The sequence below is a fragment of the Carassius gibelio genome, chromosome B21, assembly GCF_023724105.1.
Source record: "Carassius gibelio isolate Cgi1373 ecotype wild population from Czech Republic chromosome B21, carGib1.2-hapl.c, whole genome shotgun sequence".
NCBI lineage: Eukaryota > Metazoa > Chordata > Actinopteri > Cypriniformes > Cyprinidae > Carassius > Carassius gibelio.
In genome coordinates this window covers 22,455,916-22,480,737 of record NC_068416.1, presented here as the reverse complement: position 1 = coordinate 22,480,737, position 24,822 = coordinate 22,455,916, and the positions used below count along the sequence as shown (strand labels likewise).

Genomic DNA, 24,822 nt, shown 5'->3' with positions numbered 1-24,822 from the left:
GTATATAAAAAATAATAATAATAATAATAAATAAACAAAAAATAATTATATATATATATATATATATATATATATATATATATATATATATATATATATATGATTTATTTACTTATTTACATAATTTCTGTAACAGCAAAGCTAGATTTTCAGTCTTCTATTATGATGATTTTTTTCAGTGTCTTTACTGTCACTTTTGAGTGTCCTTGCATAATAAAACCAGTTAATTTAAAAAAAATAATATTACAAATAATTAAAAAAAAATCATCATCCTGACCCTTTTGTGTGCGTGTTTGAATAATACTATTGTATAATATGACGTATAGTATACAAAACCCGAAATGTTTTATATACTGTTTGTGGCAATACAATTTTTGTAAATTTAAAAGTACTTTATTTGATTTGCTTTGCTTCTATATTTGGAACTAGAAATGGGATAACCGATAAACTACAAATCAATAATTAATACAGCTTCAGACAGTTCAAATCATGCAGATAATGCACTGCTGTATAAACAGTACATCAGCAGAACCTCTACTGGCTGACATCCATACCATGATCTATTCAGCACAGTCTGCCTTTATTCGTTTATTATTATTGGCCACTATGATGGGTTTAAGTGCGAGGTGACATCAAATTGTCAATAAATACTTTTTAAGGGTGACCGTGACTAATGCACTGTTCTGTGTTCGTGTGAGAAGAGTCGATTCATAATACAGGCTTTTTTTGCACTTTTTTTTTCTATAAGTCTTTTGTGTCTTGGACATGGAGGATTCGGTCTCCATGACAACGGCAGAGATGGTAATGGGTATGTGGGAAGTTGTTACCTCCAGTTCGTTTTCGTCAAAAATCTTTATCAAGTCGATGGGAATGAGTTCAGTGAAGCCCTGTGAAACAGACATGTGAAACATGATCAAAACATTGCATGTCATTAGAGCATATTGGCATGCAGCGGCATGCAGTCATAAGGAATAACCAAATCTCTGCTAACACCTAGTGGCAATACATGGAACTACAGATCATTTTTTTATTGTATTGGGGATTTGATCACGTACCTCCAAAAAGGCGTTCATCTGTTTCTGGACCCGGTTCACAAACCGCCACTGAATCACCAAGCTGTGCAGAGCCAAAAAAACAAAAACAAAGATTCTGTTCATATAAAATGCCATATGCAAGCATTTACAAATAGAGCAATAGAGCAACTCACTCTATGTATTCTTTTTTGTTGTCATTGGTTACAACCATATCTGATCCGCTTGGCTTCAAATCCACCTGATAGGTCTATAAATATATATATACACATATACACACAAAAATTAAAATTAGCAAAAAATACCACAATAACATTTTTTTTTCATTGAGGATGACTAACTTAAACACATATACTTAGACACACAATACTGTTACCTGTCCAAAGTTGTCCTCATCAATGCAGAACCGCAAGTCCAGTTCTGTGGGGTCGTTTTCCAGAATCCACTTGAGAGAGTTGTAGTATTCACTGTCCTACAGAAGTGAGTGTACATGTGCACAGACACACTAAACTCAGATCAACGCCTTTAAACAACATCCTTCAATGAGAATTCGGTTTTATGAGGTTTCTGCACTGTTCTGCTGTGGGTTATATCTTAAAACTGGTGTGTGTGTGTGTGTGTGAGTAGGTGTGTGTGAACGCACCACTGACTCCATATCATTCAGTGTGATGTGTTTTCCCAGCATCATTTTATAGAATGGTCGAATGAAGAAACCTTCAAAACAAACAAGAACAACATATTTCTGTTTGTAACAGCTGCAAATCAAATCCCAAAACAAATAATAACAGCATGATAATAATAAAAAAGTCACATGAAAATTCTTCAGATCAGCTATCAAAAAACAGGTTTATGTACCGTCTAACAGCTTTCCGTGATACACAGCCATGCCAGCCACTCGACCGATGAACTTGAAGTATGAGAGGTGATCCTCATTACAGAGGCCGGAGTTTGGATTGATCTGAAGGGTGTAGTTATCTCTGCAGACAGACAGAAGGGAGACGTTAAACGAATGAATTATGATGCCAGCTCTAATGAGTGTCAGTGGGGGAGATCTAACATCATAACAGAGAACAAGAAGAAACGCTTGCATTCTTTCAGAACAACAATACAGACAAAAACACACCGATATACTGACAGAGACAGACAGGTTTATATACAGACAGACAGTTAAGACATGTAAATATATAGATAGACAGATATATACATAGACATAAAGAAAGACATACAGACAGATGAACAAATAAAGACAGACAAAATATTGGATATATATATATATATATATATATATATATATATATATATATATAGAGAGAGAGAGAGAGAGAGAGAGAGAGAGAGAGAGAGAGAGAGAGAGAGAGAGAGAGAGAGAGACAAAGGATTTATGTTCCAGTTCAAGCAAATCTGCCAAAGCAGCTCAAACTCGACAAACCTGCAGTGGACAAACACTTGGACACTTACGTGGCTGAGTACTCAAACAGCCCATAATAAGGGTTAAACATCTCCTTGGAGAGCAGGAAGAACCATTCTCTGGCCACGCCCCCATAATCCAGGCCTTTCTCTGATTCGAACTCGATCCACAGACGAGCCTTCAGACTGTCGGGTCTCTTCAGGGACATGATTCGTCTGTAAGACTCCTCAAAGATGTTATTCCTGTGTAGCTTCATCTCAAAACGGTTTGGAATATCGGCCTGTGGGAGAGAGAGGGAGAGAGAGGGAGAGTGAGAGAGAGAGAGAGAGAGAGAGAGAGAGAGAGAGAGAGAGAGAGAGAGAGAGAGAGAGAGAGATTCAAATAACAGTTGCACTCATGAAATCTGGATGTATAAAATCCCAGAATAATAAACTGAAGATCACGATTAGCTACAGGCTTTTCACGCTAACATCTAAACTTAATATTAAGGTTTGAAATAATCACAGCACTGTAAACAGCTGCGTTTCTGTTGTGTGAAGAACAATTTAACACCCAATGAAAAAAAGAAAAAGAAAACGCTCTTCACTCCTCGACAAAGATTTCACACCGAATAAATTAGAGTGTCTAGGAATACAGTATGTGACAGGAAAGAGCTCACTGTGATGTCTCTGAAAATGTCGCTTCGTTTCTTACCGGCTTCTTTAACTTCTTTCTGAAGTAATCATACTTCTGCTTGAATTCTCTGGAATATGGCACCGCCTAAAAGAAGACAAATAAACAATTGAATACATAAATGTAACATAAGGATAACAACGAACAAGCAAGAAAAAAAACATGGGTTTGGAAATTATTAAAAATGTTTTCTAAAGAACATCTGATATTATTACTATCATATACTACATTTCTATGAATATCAGAAAATCATTTTTTAAACACATCCTGGCCAGGCCATATTTCAAATGATTTTTTTTTTTCCAATGCATAAACATTTAGAATGAAAATGGCCTCTATTTCTGACACATTGCGACAATTTTACTGTATTGTAAAGAACTTTTTTTATGTGGTATTACTGTACCTCTAATTTAATCTCTTTTTTTTTTTTTATAGATTATTTAAACATTTTCAACTGTAATGCGATAAAACTACTAAATACTACTACTAAAAACAATCGCACAACAAAATTAATAAAAATGTGCCATTAAAAATAAAACTTAAAAGTCAACAGTGTTACAAGAGAACAGAGACAGAATAACAGAAAGACTGTGAGAGAGAATAGAGGTACACTCACAGGTCCAGTTATGGCAGGACTCTGGAGCCGAGGGTCCTCCCACTGTGTTTTTTTGGTGTCTGAGGAGGAGGAGAGGAATTTGAGAACTCTTTATATGACTCAAATTTTTATTGCTATTTCCTACAAATTAAATATACAGAAAACCTAAAAAAAGAAACGTTTAAATTAGGTTTCAATTGTATAAACAATTGGTTCAATATAAATCAGTGCACACACACACCACTAGAGGTCGTTTGTGAATGTGTGGAGCTGACAAACAAAACAGGTGTGTATCGACCACGGCAGCAGACTCAGCAGTGTTTGAACACACCTGTGTTGTGACGGACACCGAGGACACGTCCCAGTTTAATGATGCAGGAGAAAAATGATCTCACAACTTATGTTACCTTTAACATCTAAATAGTTATTGATCACAGAGCACGGCGACAAAACAACAAATAGGAACTTGAGAGCATATCTGTGAATGAAGCATTGCATTACTGTATGGCAGGAGGTTTTACAGTAGACTGCAAAACTATGCTGCATTCCCAGGAACCTCGTTTTGGTCACATCGTAAAGCAGCGTAAAATAATTTCAAGTTACAATGTGTAACTGTAATTAATTAAAATGTAGCTTTCTACCCACTATTACAGTATGTTTAGAGTGATGTAAAGACCTTCAAAATATAAAAACAGTTTAATTGTTCAAATCTGTTGTTATCAAATGCATAAGACACTAATTTCTGACTAGACCATATACAGCTAAATGAAATGTAATTTGATGATATCAATTTTTGTTTGTCTTAAACACTATTGTTAAAAATAATGTGGGGTTAGAAAGGAACAGTGTCTGGTTATTAATGAGTGTCCTTACTATGGTCGATGTAAAAGGTTCTTCCGTCTGCATGCACTCGTTCCTCCCACCCAGGCTGCGGAGATTCAGAGAGAGAGAGGGAAAAAAAAACATTAAGATCAGACAAAACCACCAGACCTGATACACCAACACAACAACTGTAACAGATAATGTGACGGAGGAAGAACAGAAAGATATGACGACTCCTCGGTTCAGTGTGGGAGAGCTTCAACGACATGCAGAAGAGACCTCAGTTTATTCACTCGCACTCTGACAAACACGCACTCGCATTCACATACTGCCCCGGAGACCCCCACCCCGCCCCGAGACCTGCAAACCCACGCCGATGCCAACATCACAAGAAACTGCCAGGTCTGACGAAAATCACAGCCAACAATTCATAACCCACGACAACAAGGGAAGCTGTTTGACGACCCACACACGGGATCCGGAGAGGGGACAAGACCTTCGTTCACGACTGAGAGACTGTGAGCCAGCACTGAAGACAAGCGCTCTCGTGCTGAACGGGCATCAACCAAAAACTGGCATCGAATGAAGCACAGGATGGACACTGTGCAGGGATGGAGGATGCAGAGAAGAGGATGGATGGATGGATGGAGAAATGATAACCAACACAACCAGATACGTGCAGGGAAAAATATAAAGAGAGAGAGAAAGACAGAGGACAAACAGAGCTTAATAGAGGGGTTCTGGAAGTAACAATCCCATTTTAAATATCCAGTTAAGATGATGTACACTCAAAACACACATACCAAAAGTTCTGGGACTTTAAAGTAATGGCATATGTTAATGTAAATGCTACAGTAATATTTGGTGGATCACAACCCAAAACCCTATCTTTTGTTGGATATTCCGCTGACACTTATTCAATATTTAACCTGGTTTTAAAAACCATGTGCAGGTAAATCCTACAGTTCATGCATTAACAAACCTGTAATTTCTCCTACTTAGACAGTATAATTGTAATAATTTTGCATATTTTATAAAAATGTAAAACAAAAAAAAACTTGTACCTGCTAAGAATGAGTGAGTTTTTTTTGACACACCTATCAAAAAAGTACAAATACTAGCACTTACTTTTTCTTTTCTTTATAAAAAAATTAATAAAAATACCTTGCTATATGAAGTGCGCTAGACTAACTGAGAGTCGTCATGGCACTTGTATACTGTTTTTGTTCTCTCATTCGTCTGATTGCTTCTATTGTTCTTTTTGTGAGTCTCAAAAGCACTGCTAGATAATTAAATGGAACATGAATGGAAACAAATACTTCTGGAACCAAGGCTGCTTAAAAGCAGGCAGTCAGTATCGAGCTCTATAACGGAAAGCACTGAACAAAAACCAAAAAAAGAAAGAAAAAAAAAGAGAAGAAAAAAACACCAACGAAGACTGACAATAAAAGAGTGAACTCGGGAGTATAACAGAAGGGGAAAAAAAAAGAAGGACAGTCATCCATGCCAGCAAGGATAATAAAGGTGGAGAGGTCAGAGGTCAGAGGGCGGACAGATTGGTGGGCAGGCAGGTAAATACGCAGGCAGAGAGAGGACCGACCTCCTCTGGAAGATTCTGCCACAAACAGCATCAAGCGTAGAGCGAACCATGTTCCCCCACGCCACCGAAAGAGAAATCACACACACACACACACACACCACCAACTTGTGAGACAGAACTGCATTCAGTGCAGTGGGAAACATTTATATAGGGTTTAAAAAAAAAAAAAACAGTGTTGCTATTGTTAACTAAAACTCTTAACATCAATTAAAAATGAAGATCAAATAAAAGAAAAAATAAATATTTGTTTATATACTTACATTTTAAAACGACAAAGCACATAACAATTACTAAATTATTTATAAATTATGTATCAATTGAAATGGAAAAAATAAATCCAATTCAAAATATTAATACTATATTAGTATTTAAATAAAAAAAAAAAAAATCTCATGAATATACTAGTTAAAGGACGAAGGACGGAAAAGTATATTTTTAGATATTTGATATAAAAATCAATGATTTGCAGTCATATGACTTGTTACTTATAACTAATATATCTGCATACATTAATGTACTTTTAATTTACTTGCATGTGCATGGCATTTTCACCATTGCAAGAAAACAGGCATGAAAATAGATGTTTATTAGAATTCCCTGTTCCCTGGCACGTATTTCCACTGAAAACCTGAGAAGAGAAGGTGTGATTACCAAACACCAGCATGATGTATAAGTATCTCTGCTAGGTGGGGAAGAAAAAAATATCATTAAGAGTTTCTTCACAATCTCATCATGTGAGATGCATATTGCATCAAAGATCGCTTAAAGACGAGTCAAAAACCAAACTGTTCTCAAACACATATGAAACGATAAAAAAGCTTGTCAACTCACTGAAGATCATTTGTGCTACCAGGGAGGCATTATTCCTTGGGTTCAAAAATGTATTTTATTTTTTATTTACTGCTCAAATATAAATACTACTTTTAAAAAATGTTTTGTACATATATAAACAGGACTATTTATAGTATTTATGGACTACATTTTGGACTGGATTTCAGTACTGTTCTTGGCCATACTGCATTCTTGCGAAACAAAAAAGAAATGATTTCCGACGCGCTAATCCACTTTTACATTTTTGTAGCATGGTTCTTTTACAAAACGGCTTGTAGTCCGTCAACAAAGAAATCCACAAAACACCACAGGCAAATTCCCGCTGTTGTGTCATTAGTTACGGTTTTCCCATTCAATTGTCAGACTTAATCCTATTTTTTGCTTTACAGATTGAATTAGATTCGCGATTCTCGTATGATATCACGGTTGCTTTCATAATCCTGCAGCGCTGTCACAACACAAGGACACACGTCACAGCAGGCTGTTGAAAGAGCTGGGATTGTGGGTAATATCGCTCAACGGCACTCTTTTCGCACTCACAGGAAGTGGGCCGAGGTCACCAGGTTCCAAGGATGCTTTTGTCCTCATGTGAACGGGATACTTTAAGCGAGGATCTTCCTGAAAAGAGAAAGAGAGAGAGGTTGCCATGCTCAGATCTTCCCAGAAGGTTTTATCCTCATTTAGCAGTAAATTGCATTCGCTGTCTGCTGCCAACATGCAGTTCTTCAGACAATAAGGAAGTAATACTGGAACGACTGTGTATCTTTCTCGCCTCATGGGGAGATTATGCAGTAATAGTGAACTTTTTCTTCGTTTTCTCGGTGGACATTTCAAAACCACTGGATTTAATAAAGACGTACTATAAATATGTTCAATCACACAGAACCTCTAAAGAGGATGCAATACATTTGACTCAAAAGGACAAAGGCGAGTCTGTGCTGGGGGAAATTAGGGTACTGGAGAGAAGCTGCAGTTCATCTGTTAGACACCAGGTGGCAGACTGATTCAGAGTGCATCACGTTTGCATCACCCTGGGCCTCCCTCCAGCTATGGGGCACTGAAGTGTGCAACTGTGAACAATACTGTGTGTGTGTGTGTACATATCTATGAAAGTCTTTTCCCCCCAAATACCTTTCACGCATCAACCAAACAGTCTTCCCGTTTTAAAAAATATGTATAATATTATATAATACATCTCAAAAATACTATATATATATATATATATATATATATATATATATAGTATTTTTGAGATGTATTATATAATATTATGGTTTGGTAAGCATACATATTTTATATAGTTATTTATATAGTACATATCTACATATACAAATTTTTTTTGTTAGTACTTTCAACATACATATTTTATTTCAGCTAGTTGCCAAAGCAATTCTCATTTATTATTAATTTCAATATAAAATGTCATTTTTTATTTCAAGTAATACGAGTAATAAAAAAAATGCTTAATGATGAGACATAAATACATAAAAGCAGTGATCACAGCTGCACATAAACCTACAGTTATGTCAGAAAATGGAACTGTAGATCTGTTCCAAAACCTAAAGAGCTGCAGCAATCACAAAACATACACGACTACAAAAGTTGAATATGACTGCGCATATGACTTCTGTGATTACAACAGCGTTTGTCATTACCGTGCTACTAAGCGTGGTTTTAATTAGATAGAGCTATAAACATATTTTATAGTGAACATTTCATTTTTCACTCATGGCCATCTTGCTTCTTTTTTTTTTCTTTGGAGGTCAATACAAAGCATTCTGGGATTGCCCTTACCATGAACTTCTCTAGTTTTGGGAGAGATTCTGTGAGTGTTTGTCTTACCCATGTGGTGATTCTGCTGTTGTGGTCGATGAAGAACGGCCGTCCATTGGGTGCTATTCTCATTTCCCATCCAGGGGGCAGGAAGCTCTGGTTTGCTTTATGCTGGGATTTGGGTGAGCTGTAGGGAGAAGGCTGGGGGGACTGAGGGTTGGAAAACGTGTCCTTTACAGCTCTCCGTATTTGGGCGTTATTGGCTCCCTGCAAAAGGAAACAGAGCCAACGTTAAATTATTTCCCTGGTTGCCAGACTCTATTATTTCGCTTTACAGCTTGTGTGTATAATTCATTAGAATTTCATGTAAGAAAGACTTTTGTGAATGGGATATGACAAAAACCTGAAAAAGATTTGGAAAATGCAGTATGCGCTAATGAGGCGGCACGCTGTTATTTAATCCTGCTAAATTTTAATTAGCACACAACTCAGGAGGATTTCACTTCCATTTCACCTCTGGACGCCTGTCTCTCCCTCTTGTTTTTTTTCTTCCCAAAATCAAATATTTCCCTTTCAACACTGTAATTAAAATTCACATGGCCCTGTGCAACCCTGATCGTTTCTAAATACATCCTAGTTCTTCCTTATGTAAACTTTCAGACCTTTGTGAAATGTTTACTCAATATTCCACACGATCTTCTGACATCAGATGCAGAAAATGTAGCACCTGTCATGTGCTTAGTCATAACTGTTTATCTGATAAATGGATTCTGGGTATTCTTTCCTTCTAAAAGGAAAAAACCAACAAAGGCAATAAAATGAGAATAAAGGATCTGCCCGTGTTCCCAGAGTGTTAATAACACAGAACATGAATTACAAAGAACCAGCTCTTGATGACAAAGCCTATCAAAATTCAGAGAAATGTAACTTAAAATTTGACGTTTTATATTACGTATAAAGCAGACACTTTTCAGAAATCCTTCAAACTTAATTGTATTTTTCTTCAAACTTCTCAGCAACTAATGTAGCTTCTAACGTAATACTCAAACTTTTGTAAATCATTTTAGCCATATTATCTTGTTTTATAACTTTATGCTTATATGAAAGATCATTTGTAAAAACGGTAATTCCACAAGTCTACAGCAGCATCATAAATAACATTATAATATCTAAAATAGTATATTAGCATAAATGGCAGAGGAATGTTATATTGTATTATATTATACTATACATTACATTCACTATAGTCTATATATATCATGTTGTAAGATATTATATCAAATGCTTTAGCTACAAGATGCACTGAAACTGTAGTTTTGTTTAAAATATCGAGCTCAAGCTATGACAGAAAGAATCAATATCACACCCCATACCATTTTTCTCAGCTACAATGGTTTTTTTACATGGAAATGTGTGGCTGCAATTAGCAATAATTGCTATGAGAGCAAACACAAGACATTTATTCCCCAACATCTGCAGATTAGCCACAAGAGCTATTGTTTATTCCATTAGCAAAGTCATTTTTCACAGCGGAGGCCATTAGATCTGGCTGACGCCCATCAGAGATAAAATTGTTTGCCATTTTCAAAGGAATATTCTGGATTAAACTGCGATTTGAGCTCTATGAACACCATATGTGGCCTGTTTTTGATTACCACTGGAAATAATTGCGCTACGTTTATAAAAACAAACAGTAAAAACAGCACTTACAAAAGTCTAAAGCATCGCAAACAAATAACGTAGTATCTATTAAATTGTATTAAAAATGTAAATGTCATAACATTTATTGAAAGTATGCTATAGGAAAGTTTAGAAGGTATAGTTCAAAACAATGTCCTATAAAAGCAAAGTAAGAAGTAGGTTTAAGGTCCGACATGGATTTAGAGCAATAGAACAGAAGGAAACTATGAAGTCATGGCTGTTTGAGAGGTTAAACTTCTTTTTGGCAATGGTGACACCTTGGCGCGTTTCACGATAAGCAAACGGACAGCTGCCCCAACCCAAGTCTTAGGTAGCGTCAGCTGATACGAATTCACAAAGTGGGAGTAGAAGTCCTGTTCCCTCCATGCACAAGTAAATGTAGATGAGTACATTAAAACTTGATACACACAGCAGCTGCTCAATTTAACTTTGTGAAGACGTCAATACCATGAATAAGCACTAAACTTCTGAAGGTCTGTGGGACGATTTCAAATACAGAACGTCAGTAACCTGTTCTTTAAAGATTTTTTTTTATAGTCAGTCACATCTTAAGAGGCATTAATAAATTAAACAAAAAAAAAAAAAAAAATTGCCATTCCAGTATATGTGGAAAATATCTTTACGTTCTCCTTAATCAAATATTTACAAAAAAAAAGTTCTGGACACCCATAAGTTCTCATGATTGAACTATTTCAATTGATATTAGTAGTTAAATGGATCGTAGTTTATCAAATTTAACCATAGAGTATAAATGTATCATTTGTTCATATTTACACAAGCAAGCGAATTTTACACAATTCCAGAGAGAAAAGGTGATAGAGAACTCTATTCATTATTCGCGCTCTATTCGCGCACAGTACAGCCACACACACAAAGCACGCACAAAGATAAAAATTAGCACATTTATGTAGGGAACTTGCCTGACCAAGAAAGCAAATACACAATTTAACATTTATTATGCAAAATACCTGACCTCAGAATCCCACAATAGGCAAAATAATATTTGTATATCAATATCTGGGTAGTACACCTCATCTTTCCCTGAAGTATCTCATGCTAACTATCCATTTACTTCATATATCAGATACTATGCTTAGCGCATTAACGCATTCATTGATTAAATGGCAAAAAAAAAATTTATCACGCGTTAACGTAGTTTTTTAATATTACGAAAGTCAGTGGCTTACTGGCTCGGAATACACATACAGACAAACCAAGGGTCACAGAAGGGTGGGATATCAATCAGTACTGGCTTGGGATGAGTGTCATCACGCGTGATGCACAATACACTACTTTTGAATTCATTATGTAATTTTGTGCATAATGTGATTAAATCACAGAAAATCATGCGATTAATCGTGACCAAAATATTTTTTTATCATTGCCCAGCACTAATTAAAAATAAAATCAATTGATAAATAAAAAACCCTTTGGCTATTGCAAAAACGTGTAGGTATTTTCAAGAATGTATGGCCGTTTGGACATTTTCCTAAACTTTTTTTCAATCAATTTGCATCAAAGTGAATTAAATTAACTTGAATTGAAAATTCTGGAGCAGATGGGTCAGGAAATTGTCTCTCAACTGATTTGGCTTTTGGGACATCAGGCTTCTATAATAAAACTGATCCATGCATAATACAAGGTCTACTCAGCTGTTCAAACCTAAAGAAGCATGTGTGCATAGAACGAGATTCTGATTTCCTGATTTCTTTGAACAACTGTGTATGGATATTGAAATTATATTACTTTATTATTATAAATATTCCTCACAATAAGCCAACACATGAGGAACAAAACCACAATATGTATGAAGCAAAAAAGAAACAATGACTGGCACTTTTACACTAACTTGCAGAAGAAAACAAAGCAAAATATGGCAAGGACAAGTGTCAAAAAAAGAAATAAAAAATACTAAATTAAAAAACAAAAGTTAATATAATGAAAGAAAAATTAAAAAGAAAAAAATGAAAGAAGTTAACACTTGTCAGCAAAGATAATTTAAATTGATCAAAAGTGACAGTAGAGACCTTCTTAATGTTTATGGATAGAAAATATATTTTTATATATTCTGCTCATTTTAATACCTAACAATTGTTCTAATCATTCATGTTAATAGAAATTAGAATGATTTCTGAAGGATCATGTGACTGAAGCCTGGAGTGATGATGCTAAAAATTCAGCTTTGCATCAAAGGAATAAATTACATTTTAAAATATTACAAAAATAGAGAACGGTTATTTTAAATGGTAATAATACTTCTCAAAATTACTCTTTTAGTGTAAATGGCAGCCTTGGTGAACATAAGAGACTTTTAAAAACAACAACAACAAAAAATCTTACAGACCCCAAACTTTTAAACAGTAGTGTAAATAATATAAATGAAAACATATTTTGTAACACTAGCCAGAAAAAACACGTAAAATTACAAATAAATTACACAAAATACTGCTTAATCACAGCCAAGACTGTTAGAGACGAATCACACTGTTAAAATGAACTCTGTGTTCCAAAACTGCACAATTTTCTTTCTTCTGTGGAACACAAAAGAAGATTTTTTTTGGACAATGTTGGTAATCAAACAGTGGCTGGTAGCCATTGACTTCCATAGTATGAAAAAAAAATACTATGGAAGTCAATGGTTATTGTCAGCTATTTGGTTACCAACATTCTCCAAAAAATTTAATTTTAAAGCTGCAGTAGGGAACTTTTGACGCTCTAGCGGATAATAAACAGAACTGCTTGCGTCTTGCGGAAGAACATCGTAGCCAGAACTACTTCTCTCCGTTTATGTCTATGAAGAATCACAAAGGTGCTGGGTTACTCCGCCGCGGTACCCACGAAGCAATCTAAAATAGTCAGAATATAAACACTTATTATAGGTGCACCCTAGTGATTCAGGACAAGCCAAAAACACGGTTTGGAAAATGGATTCATGGTGTACTCGCTTATTATATACATTTTTCTACATTTTGAACACAAACAAAGTTACGGACCGCAGCTCTGATTGGTTATTTTTTACCGGGAGCGATGGAGTTTCTGCAAATGGCAATAGGACCACTGGGAGGAGCCAGAGGAGCTTGATTTTTTCACAGATTATCTGTGTCATATTCTACTGTCAGGACATAATGACAGGTTTAATAAATATGTAAAAAAGATTTTTTTACAAAAGTTCTTTACAGCACCTTTAACAGAGGAAAGAGACTCAATTTCAACAAGTTCGAACCAAGTGGATGGGGTGTAAATGATGCCAGATTTTCAATTTTTGGGTAAACTATTCCATTAATACATGGACTGGAATCAGGTGGAGGGCAAAGTTAAAGGACAGAAGGAAGTTGGGAGATAGAATAGAGGAAAAGGTGGATTTTCTCACCTCTAGTGGGGAAGAGAGGGTGACGGTGGGGGAACTGAGGCTACGAGGTCTGCGCACTTGTGGTTCGCTTAGATGGCCGCTGGAGGAGGAAGGGGTGGAAGCGGGGGGCGTGGCTGCTGTAGCGCCCCCTACTGCCGCAGCTGAGGCACTGGCTCCATCTTCAGTGTGCTGCTGGTCAAAGAAAGACATCAGTTAACTTGTCACCACAAGGTCTTGTCCAGGGGCACGCCGTCCAACACTGAGTGTGCATTCAAGGTTTAAAAGGGGCTCAGAATGGAGAGCAAGGTCTAAAATACTATATTAGGAAATGAATACTATTAAACTAATCAATTTTTTGTAAGGTGTCTTTTGATTATGGGGGACAAACACAGAAGTCTGTTAGGTTTCAAAATGACTACAGAATATTTTAAGGAAGTTAAAAGATTGGAGATCAGCTAGATCAGATCAGATTGGAATAAGCCTTTTATCTGATAGGTTATTTAAAAAATAAAGATTATCATACGAAGGATGAAGAACAGAGAGTTTAATACCACAAGGAACAGAAAAATAAGATTAGATCAAGAGCAACCAGAGTAGCAATAAATAGATCAAGAAAACAGGAAATAACATCCAGACATTGTGACAGATGAAGGCAGAACAACAAAAAGACGACGGGATTGATAGAGAAGAGAAGAACCATGGAAGACTTTTAGATTTGCCAGTGGATGATGTTGGAAAAACATTGGAGGCTAGCTTTAGCTAAGCTTTGCTACCTGCAGAATGGGCCGCGTCCAGGTGGTGCTCCGGTTGTTGTGGTTGACGTAGTATGTCCGTCCCTTGTTGTCTTTGCGTTCCTCCCAGCCTGGCGGAAGGCCTGGTGTGGTCAGGGCGTAGGAGGCCGATGGAGACTGAACAGAGAGCAAAGAACAGATGAGTTTGCATATTCACAAGACAAAGCAGCGGATGAAACTGGGTGATGTTAAAATCTGTATCACTGTCAGTTCTGCTACAATAAATGGATCTGTATAGATTTTATATCGGGTCATATCTATAGGAGAAGTCTTGTTAACTGATATGACACTCAATATGACGAGTGTAGGAATATTATACACTTAAAACTAGAATGCTCACACATTTTCACAAACACAAAATGTAGACACAAATACATCTAAGCACAACTAAACACAGCATCCAAAACAGACTCCACACAAGGGGACATGCTTTAATAGTATTATGGACACATTAGAAAGGCATCCGATAAATATGTCTGGGTGAATTTATATGTAGGGTGAAGATGGACAAACTGGGGTTTAAATCGATCCCTCACAATTCTAAATTTATAGACATACTCACTAAAAAACTGGTATAAAATAATTAAAAACTAAAATAATTAAATGAGATGTGCCACCAAATAAAAAGTGTTTTTAATAAATAATAAATGGCTAAATTAATGTATATGTGCAAAAAGTATACACTTACAAATATAAATTAATATCATGAAATAAATTAAATTATTTAAAATAAAATGGAAATAAATTAATGAAAAAATAACTTAAATAACATTAAAGAAAGCTTCTAACAAAAATCTATAAATTAAAGCAAATTATGAATGTATAAATATAATTTAATAAAAATGAATAACAAATGTTTTTTTAAATAATACAAATCTAATACATATTAAAAAAAAATGAATCAATAAATGAAGAAGAACCAAGAAGACATAAATGTACAACGTGGACTTTACCATGGTGTCCTCAACGCCTGTGACCGTTTGTGCTCTTGTTCGTCGGGTCTGGGAGCTCTGCTGGACAATAACAACTGCTTTTAGATGGGGCGGGCAATTGCCCTGTTTCGGGCCAGTGGAAGAGGGGAAATGAGGGCAAATGGAAGGACAGGGTCAGCCAGAAAGTGTAATGTAGAGTAGATGGGGAAGTGATTTTAGGGGGGTTTTGGATATTTTAGGTGATTTTTGACAGCTGAAGGGGGAAATATTGTGAGAGGAAAACTGCAGTGTGATGTAAGGATACAGCAACCCCAAAAAATTGGTTTAACAAGATGTGATTAGATGAACTCCAGGGAGTGCATTTAATTTGAAATCACTGTTGGATGATAAAAATTGAGAACAGATCGTGATTTGATTAAAGAGTGACAGGAGAGTGAAAGAAATGCCCAGGTGCATTTTTGTAGAAATGACTTAATTTGCAATTAAGAGAATTACAGTTCCAACATTTTGTTTTTATCTTCTAAAAGACAGGATTTTCAATTTGTCGGAACCATTCCTTTAATAGAAGTCATACTGTAAAATCATAACGAAGCTCATTAAAATGAAACTAAAATAACTACCCAATGAATACATTGGTAATATATACTCATATGCTTACCGAGCCTGCATTTATTTGATCAAAAATCCAGTAAAAAATGAAATATTACAAACTGTTATAACTCTTTCTTATTACAATATCATCTTAAATGTAATTAATACCTGTGATGGCAAAGCTAAATTCAGCAGCCATTACTCCAATCTTCAATGTCAGAAATCATTCTAATATGCTCTAATAATTTCAAATATTACTGTTGTTACTGTATTTTTGGTCACTTCCATAAACGCAGTAATAATAATGACGGAGTGCAACCGAAACTGTCCTGAGATTAAATTCTCTCCACAATGACAGATCTAAAAAGTTTCCAAGAATCATCCAAATAAGTAGCTTCCTTCAGCATTTCAAACTGACTCACATGCCCACTGACTCACTGACTATAAAAACAGAGGAAACCACACCTGGGCTTGAATCCGACTGGCACTCAAAAGAGTTTACATTTCAAATACTGAAAGAGTCAGCTCTCACACAGACAATGAAATGCTTTCCATCTGCTTTTACATGAATGTAATGAAAGACACTCATGGCTCAAACAGGGCAATCCGATTAGCCATCCACTCGAGCAATGATTGCACATCTCCACTCGTGTGAAATGTCAGCCTCCTCACACACAGGGACAGGAAGTGTGGGGGAAATGCCACCTCTCACCCACGCTAATATCAGACAGATTTGCTGGGACTATAGCGAAATCCCTCATCTGAAGCTTTCTGAAGCACTTCACAGCCAGAGAGAACCAGGCCACCAACCAATCGGCCTCTTGTCAGAATAAAGTAGACACGAAGCATAAAGGACATGGAACGGGGCTGCTATTTAAAGAGGATTCAGGCGGATGAGGAAAAGCTTTTTTCCCCCCAGTGTAAAGAAAATGTAACTTCAAAGCTTCAAAGGTCAAGAATGTTGTTGAAGTGTGGAGTTAAAAAAAGATTAATGTGACTACTTTATATTCAAACTATTTAAGTGGACACACGTTGGACATTTAAGACCGCTCTTTTAAATGATCCAAGGCATTAGGAGATGCTTTGCAAAATCTTGGAGCAGAAGAATAACATCTTCCAGAGTGATTCAGGTAAATCAGTGACAGAGAGATATAACACTATAAATATATAACAAAAATCATCCATGTCAATTTATATCAGGATGACATACAGTACTTTGTTTAGAGGAATAGAAAGAAAAATATTGAGAAGGGCAAAAAAGGTCAAATTAGACCCTGTGAAATATATTCAAAATCTAGATGCCATACAATTAGTATGTACTAGATTTGAATACAAGTATCTGTCTGTCCTTTTGTGGGCCCGACAGGCCCTGGTCACAATATTTTGTTGTATGAAGAAGAGCAGCACAAACATTCATTTAAATCATTGTTTGTGCTCTTCAGAAGATAAAAGCTCCAGTAGATTTGGAACAAAATAAGAATGAGTAAATGATGAATTATGGGTAAACTAGAGTCATTTACATTTACATTACATTTAGTCATTTAGCAGATGTTTTTATCCATGGCAATTGAAGCAAATCAAACCAACAAAAAAGCAATAATATGTAAGTGCGGTGACAAGTCCCGGTTAGTCATGTGTTGTTATACTTCTGAAAACCTTGTTAGCACAACTAGTATTCATATAGATAAAGCTCTGCAAACAATTGAATCATACAAGGAAAAAAAAAACATTTGCTTTATGCCTTTATAAGGTTTAACAACTGATCTTAATACACAGCACAAGGTTATTGGAGCTCTCTTTTGTGAGCTGCCAGATCTTATCTTGGAAATTCCCAGCATGCATTGCTCTAAATGCCACAATGCAATAATGAAATGGACACCAAAGCATTCAAGGGACTAACCCAACCTCATGACCCATCCACAAACCTCATTTCAAACAGAAGCAGACAGGATCATCAGACTGTCACATCTGCAGGAACTTGCAGAAAATAAATACATAAAAGTTTCAAGGCTGGGATTCATGCCATTCAAATGAAGCACAATCGCTTCATAGATGTGGTGCACTTCCAGTGAAACATCCAGTGTCTATGTCTGTTTCCTGCCTCATGCAAACGGGATCAGTTCACACGGTGACCTCATCCACACTGGTAATGTCATTTTACCACATGTGGCTTATCTGCTGTAAAACAGGATCATTTAAAGAGACAGCGCACTATTTACCAAAGCAATGTTTTGCTTGTGCATCTTTAAAGCGTGAAACAAACTACATCATTGCTGTTTGTAACTGAGAAATTATTTTGGCAAGCTGTCTCTTAAAAATTGGAAATGCCCCCGTGCAGCGACGCAATCGATTACTAGGCAGCTCTTTCATAGAACGCAGCACTTTTTTACAAACATTACTGAGCTACACTGTTAAACGATCCATTAAGAGAACTCCCACAGTCACATTATCACCATGGAAACATGTCAACTTATCACATACGATGACATCATAATCACCACTACAGCTTGAATAAATCAATCCTAGGAGTGTAATAATACCTCACAAGTCACTCTGAATTATCATTTCACATACGCACACAAAAACTACACAAACACTTAGACAGGTGCTACATTTCTGACCAAACAAGAGGTTACATTTTTATAATAACATTGTTTTAGTCGTTTTTTTTTATAATATAATGTTTAGCAGATCAGTCAAATATGAATAAAAGAATGTTTAATAAAAAAAATATATATAATACACTAATCAAAGTTTCATGACATTTCTAACTACCCGTTTATGTGCAATAAAGATCTGTTAAGCATTATGTAATGTGTTTTTCCTTTTGATTCTTAAACCCTGTTCAGACCAAGAATGATAACTATAAAGATAACGTTATTAGCCTCCACACCAGTGAACAATATTGTCTGTTTATTCTAAGCGAACGTGCGTCTGCCTCTTTAAATTCTCGAGCTCGTTAGCAGGATGGATTCTGATTGGCTGTCAATGTTTGTATCATTCATCAGCTGGAAAAAATCATTCTGAAAATGATTCCAACAGTATTGTTTCTCTGTGCCTTTATCATTATAGTTGTAGTATGGATTCTGCTATTCTTTAATATTAAGAATGATCTTTAGAACTATATCGTTATCGTTATTGTGCTTGGTGTGAACGCGGCCTTTAAGGTCCGTAATTCTCGTCCAAATTTTCACACACATAAAAAATAAATACAACCTCATGTTGTGTCAATCATGTTCACAAACTGCCTCTGAAAGTTATGTCCATCATAAAACAATTTGTGTCAATTTTTCTGCGTTTTTGCATCCGTAGCAAGAATTTTAATTGGAATGGATGATGAAAACAAAACAAAAATATAAAAACGCATACAAAAATGTGGGACTCCATATGTACCAGGAGTGTCATGGCTTTATAGAAGAATTTATAGAATTGTTTTTGATGAATCATTTACAATAACGTCAGGAATGTGTCTTACTGAGGTAGCCAGGGTAAATTTTAATTTCATGTTGACTTTAAAGAACTATATAAAGTGTTATTAAAGATTCCTATCATCACATTCATGGCACTCCCAAAAGCAGCCAAGATGTTCATTACAGATAACAGGTACATTTTGAAATCAGGTGAACTTCTGAATGTGTAAGGGAGTTTATAGATCTTGATTTGACACCGAAAGAGTGAAAAATGGTTTAGTACTGAGAGTGAGTGAAAAAACACCGCTTGCAGAGTGAAGGAGAGGTGAGGAGGAGAAAAGCAGATGTACCGTTGGCGTGGGAGGTTGAGCTTGATCACTGACTCCATCGGTCATACTAGAGGAGCGTAGCCGAGAGGAAAGATGACTCTGCTGGAGTGAGAGAAAGAGATAAAAAGGCATTAGACACTGTTATAAATAAATAAAGACATAAATATCTAATATGTTTCAGAGTGGTCCTCTGAACGGCCTATGCTCTGAATTCAGCAAAGTAAAAAAAAAAAAAAAAAAATTCAGATCCAAAATCTGATTTTGTTTTTGGCTTAGCTGAATCTGAAGAAATTAAATAAAAAAATGTAACATTTCATTTAAATAATTAGATTTTAATAATAAACATTTTGTTTACAAATTATGCTTTGAAGAATTTGTCAATTTCATGATTTAATGCTTTTTTTTACAACCTCTGCTATCAAGTATTCATCTACACTCACATGTGCTATTCAATATGTATTGAATGATATTGTCAAGATTTTTTGCAAGATTTTCAGTTTATACCTTTCAAGGCCCCTTGTTTTTTTTATTTATTTATTTTTATTATAAGTCTAATTTGACTATACTTTCAGTCAAAAAGAGTGTAGCAACTTCAGGTCTGTTTAACATAATTAGAAACAGAAACAAGACCCCAGATTCTGTCTAAGTCTATTCCAGACAGTCTAGATATGCAAACTACATTGTCTGAACAAATAAGCAATGTATTACCCAGTTTCATTAAATGCATTAAATGCAAATACCACAAAAGTCACTCATTCCAAAAGATTGAATTTAAAAAACAATCCAGTCTTAAGTGCAGTGTGAACAGCCATAGTAAGAGGACCCCTACGCTGCCCCCCACAATGACTCAGTGAGTGATTCAGCATGAGTGTACAGAGGTGCACATGTGTAGAGTCAGCTATTAGTTTTGACACTCTTAATAACATAATTTGACTCACCATTTCAAGAAAATCACACATAATACCCACACAAGCAGCTGGGCATTCCCCACAGCTACAAGTGTGATACTGCATTTATACAACAGTTTAAATATGAGGCAAATGTGTAAAAAAAAAAAATAACCCGTGGAGCGTCTTAAATACTCTTTTGTGTGTTTACCTACTTCCTGAATGTATGCTGAGGAATACGATATCTTTGTTATTGTATCATTTCAACTGTTAAGAGGACTTCCCATCACAACGCTGGTCAGTGCATTTGTTGGTTGCATCTTACATGGTGTTTTTGAAAGAAAAATAATGTCTTGTTTGTAACCTTGTTTCAATCTCTATCAATATAAAAGTCTTTGCTACTGACGCACTCATAAAAAGTTTTTTGATGGGGTAACAATGAAACCAAAATGACCATCACTAACACACAGACTATTTTACAATATACTATTTAATACTACTATTATCTATAAAAATATTATACATACAAAAATATTTAATAAACAAAAATATCCATTATAAAAAGTTGCGAAGCAATTTTGTCAAAAGTACAAAGGCAGTGCTCTAATATACAGCATTAAAGTTACATCAAAATATAAGTTTAAAAACATGCAAATTTGCAAATGTGAACAAACATTTAAAAAAAAAAAACTAAACGATGCAAGCAACAGGTAAATGCTGTATAACGGTTTTCCATGGTTGTGAAGTAAATATTCTTACAAGGCTTTTTAAAAATGCCGGGTAGCCGGTGTTTTGTATGCATTCGGCCAATCAGCATACAGTGCTTCACTGGTAGTTCCTATAGAACTGTTTTAGACCCTACTCTGAAGTAGGAGCTAAATTAGTTTCCCCAAATGAAGTTCCTAGAAATACATACGTTCCTAGTTCCTGCAGTGCAAACACACCAAAAACAGGGATCTCCTAGAAATAGTTCTAGGAACTATGAAAAGGTTACTCTGGTGCGAAAGTGCCTTCCTGTGGCCCTCGAATATAGATGTATAGATGACAGCAGATTTAAAACTGTTCTGTCTTACCACAGCAGAGCTGGGTCCTGGGATTTCTCCGTTCGTGTCTGGAGCGAGAGACAATCTAAGGCTGATTTCATCCGAGAATTCTGGAGTGCTGGAAAGGGGCATCGCCAGAGAGGCCGGTCCGGACAGAGAATGGTTCAGACCGTCCGTCATTAAAGTTGGGTCCTCTTCTGATATGGGTTCCCATGACTAAAGAAAGGGGAGATATGCATAATACATCTTTTATATAAAAAAAAAATATAGCACTAAATATGTAAAAACATCTGATTTTGAACCACAGTGAGAAGCCTTATTTAGAACCAGATAATTTTCACAAAACTGATGATGCTATCTAGCTCACATCATAGCTGCAGAGGTCAGGGTTAAATACTAACGTCGTCTATGTCCCTGATGTCCAGCTGCTCATTTTCCAGGTCTTCACTAATGTGCCGTCGAGAGCGGAAAACTCTGTGGGCTTCCTGGTTAATCTGCCGCAAGTTATTATCATTTTCCGTTTCTGAAACCACATCCCTAAAGAGACAGGGAGAAAAAATTGTTCCACATATATCAGAGTCTGGTAAGATTGTCAGAATATCATGATAAATTCAACATAATGGCACCAGTCACTTGCAGACAAATTATTGCATCAATATTCAGACTTGCAGTGTTTTTGCTCATTTTTACATGTGCTTTTTGAGAAATGACAAAAGGGGTCACATACACACTACTGGGCCTCTTCCACTGTGTGGTGCGGTTGTTGTGGTTGACATAGTATGTCCGTCCCAGGTTATCCACCTTCTCTTCCCAGCCCAGGGGCAGCGGAGGCAGGAGCTGCTGAGGTCTCTGTGAACCTGGATCCGTGGAGTCTGACACTTCCCAGCCCTGAGAAGAACAAAGAGAGAGACAGAAGAGTAAGTCAGAGTGAGAAAGTCACCAAAAAATCTGGGGACAGGGCTGTTTTCAAGAACATTTAAAAAGTCGAAAGTCTCAAAACGTCTATTTTTTTATGTTAAATAATTTCTCCTATTCCATCTGAATGTGTTATGATTAGTACTGCAGATGCTATGACACAGCACTCTCCACGAACAGAGAGAAAAACAGAAGGAATAAAAGTCACAGATCAGGAAGCGTAGAAAGTTAAAGCAAGGAGATGCCAGACAGTCAAACGGTTCGAGCCAAATGGCATACTTTAAACGAAAAATGCCATGAAGTCTGTGGGGACAAGGATGAATAGACACTAAAACCATTAAAAAGCAGGAGAGAAAGCAAGAAAAAAGACATTTAAGTGTGTCTCCATTCTGGATGGAAAACATTTCAAGCCATCTGTGGCCAGTTGTCTGCCATGGTCTATAATACTAGAGTAATCTCTGGATCTAATGCAAATCTACGTTTCAACAACTACAATTCCACTCACATGTTTTTTCTAAAATAGTTTCAGTTACAGTTTTTCACTTTTAAGAAATGTGCAGTAATTTATATGCCACTGACCTTATTATTTATTTATTACTCATTTACTCACATTTCAGCATGTCTTATTCATTTAATTTAGTTCATTTATAAGTGAGTTGCTGATTTGGTTGATAAATTGGACTGTCTGAATCAATTTACTGCATATAAAAAAAATTAAACTGAGAAGTAACATTTAATTTTTTTGATATTATATAAAATTGATTTTGATAATTAGTCAGTTTTACCTCAGCTTCTTCTCTCATCTCACTGCTTTCCTCCTCATGCCCTCCGTTTTTTGGCAGATAGGCCATCTTCAGCCTCAAGTAGCCTTTCACCCGAGACTTATGACTACAGGACATAATGGCATGTCATCACACAAGTCATCACAGAGCATACTAAACCAAACATATATTCTATTCTTTACATAAGCTGTAACTGATTTTGTTAAGCCCCTAATTAGAAGGAATTTCATTGCTTGAATTTTTGATCGTTTTAAAAAGCCCCAATATTTTGCCTATGAATAATTTTTTTAAGAATCACTCTATAGCAAAATATAGTTTACAGTGAAGTAGTCATCAGAATAACATTAAAATACAAGTGCAATCCACATGCATTAACTGTTCCTGTGTAAAATTTCAGGCTGTAACTATAGCCACAGGACCATAAGGGGATTCACAGGTGTTCGTGTCGTAGTTGCACATTTCGTTCCAAAAGAACATACAAATCTCAAATGTGCTGTACTGTATCAAACGTCCAGTCCTCTGAATAAGGTCAGAGTGCAAAATCAACACTGTTGTAACTTTAGATATTACTGCAAATTTTCCTGTATTGCATTTGTGAAATCTGCATGACTGACCTTCTTGGCCGCAGGAGAAAGTCTTTAAATGTGTACGGCCGCTCCATCGCAGGGTCCTCTGTCTATACATCAACAAAACACCATAGAAAATAAAGAAACCTGTATCAAATCTGGGCCAATTTTAGTGGAGTTTCATAAAGCATAACAGTCCCAGCTTGTTTTTGGGGTTGGAGAACGGGAGATATAGACCCTTGGATGACATCCAGGTGTCTTATGTAACACTGTTCTCCTGTTACATTTAAACAGCCCACAGGTTGGATATTCACAATCACGGCTGGTCATTAGTGGCTACAATTTGATGGAAATTGATGAAATTGGCACCTCTGCTAGTGGCGAAACCAAAACTGTGTGAGGAAAGTTTGGAGGCCCTGAAGGAAAACGGGAGAGTTTTCCTGTTTGGCAGGTCTAGATCAAACAGGAGGTGAAACACATTCAGATTTCAAAACCAGTTAAACCAAACATCCACAAGGAAGCTTAATCAATAAACCAACTCCAAAGGAAATATAAATCCATATTTTCACGTCTGATCCAAGTATAGGAAACCGCTTTTAAATATTCAGCAATTAGAGCAGGCAGAGAAGAAGCGCGTGGTCTGGAGCGCAACCACGCAGAACTGAACAGTAGATATGTAGGCGGCCGCAAAAGGAAAACAGACCAGACTCTGTGTGAGCGAGCCTTAATATGCAATCCAGCAAAGAAAGCGCACTCTGCCACTGGAAATAGTTTCAATAAAAACAAGAGCCGTT

General features: G+C 36.2%; 1 protein-coding gene across 14 annotated transcripts in view; it reads right to left on the bottom strand.

Annotated features, from left to right (window-relative positions):
* The window catches only part of nedd4l (NEDD4 like E3 ubiquitin protein ligase), a 63,349-nt gene that overhangs the window by 4,464 nt on the left and 34,063 nt on the right, over positions 1-24,822 (bottom strand). For 4 of the 14 annotated variants that reach the window (XM_052587877.1, XM_052587880.1, XM_052587869.1 and 1 more), the window contains 22 exons: positions 24,077-24,138; positions 23,466-23,568; positions 22,493-22,653; positions 22,167-22,302; positions 21,796-21,981; positions 19,857-19,937; positions 15,527-15,586; positions 14,556-14,690; positions 13,804-13,974; positions 8,802-8,999; positions 7,500-7,577; positions 6,129-6,143; positions 4,580-4,634; positions 3,728-3,786; positions 3,133-3,198; positions 2,490-2,719; positions 1,887-2,008; positions 1,675-1,745; positions 1,408-1,503; positions 1,208-1,281; positions 1,056-1,116; positions 828-887 (listed from right to left, as the gene is read on the bottom strand). In XM_052587877.1, coding sequence (XP_052443837.1) covers positions 828-887; positions 1,056-1,116; positions 1,208-1,281; positions 1,408-1,503; positions 1,675-1,745; positions 1,887-2,008; positions 2,490-2,719; positions 3,133-3,198; positions 3,728-3,786; positions 4,580-4,634; positions 6,129-6,143; positions 7,500-7,577; positions 8,802-8,999; positions 13,804-13,974; positions 14,556-14,690; positions 15,527-15,586; positions 19,857-19,937; positions 21,796-21,981; positions 22,167-22,302; positions 22,493-22,653; positions 23,466-23,568; positions 24,077-24,138 — 2,280 coding nt within the window. The remainder of the gene's footprint in view (positions 1-827; positions 888-1,055; positions 1,117-1,207; positions 1,282-1,407; positions 1,504-1,674; positions 1,746-1,886; positions 2,009-2,489; positions 2,720-3,132; positions 3,199-3,727; positions 3,787-4,579; positions 4,635-6,128; positions 6,144-7,499; positions 7,578-8,801; positions 9,000-13,803; positions 13,975-14,555; positions 14,691-15,526; positions 15,587-19,856; positions 19,938-21,795; positions 21,982-22,166; positions 22,303-22,492; positions 22,654-23,465; positions 23,569-24,076; positions 24,139-24,822) is intronic. The other 10 variants (XM_052587878.1, XM_052587882.1, XM_052587872.1 and 7 more) reach the window with 6 other exon arrangements.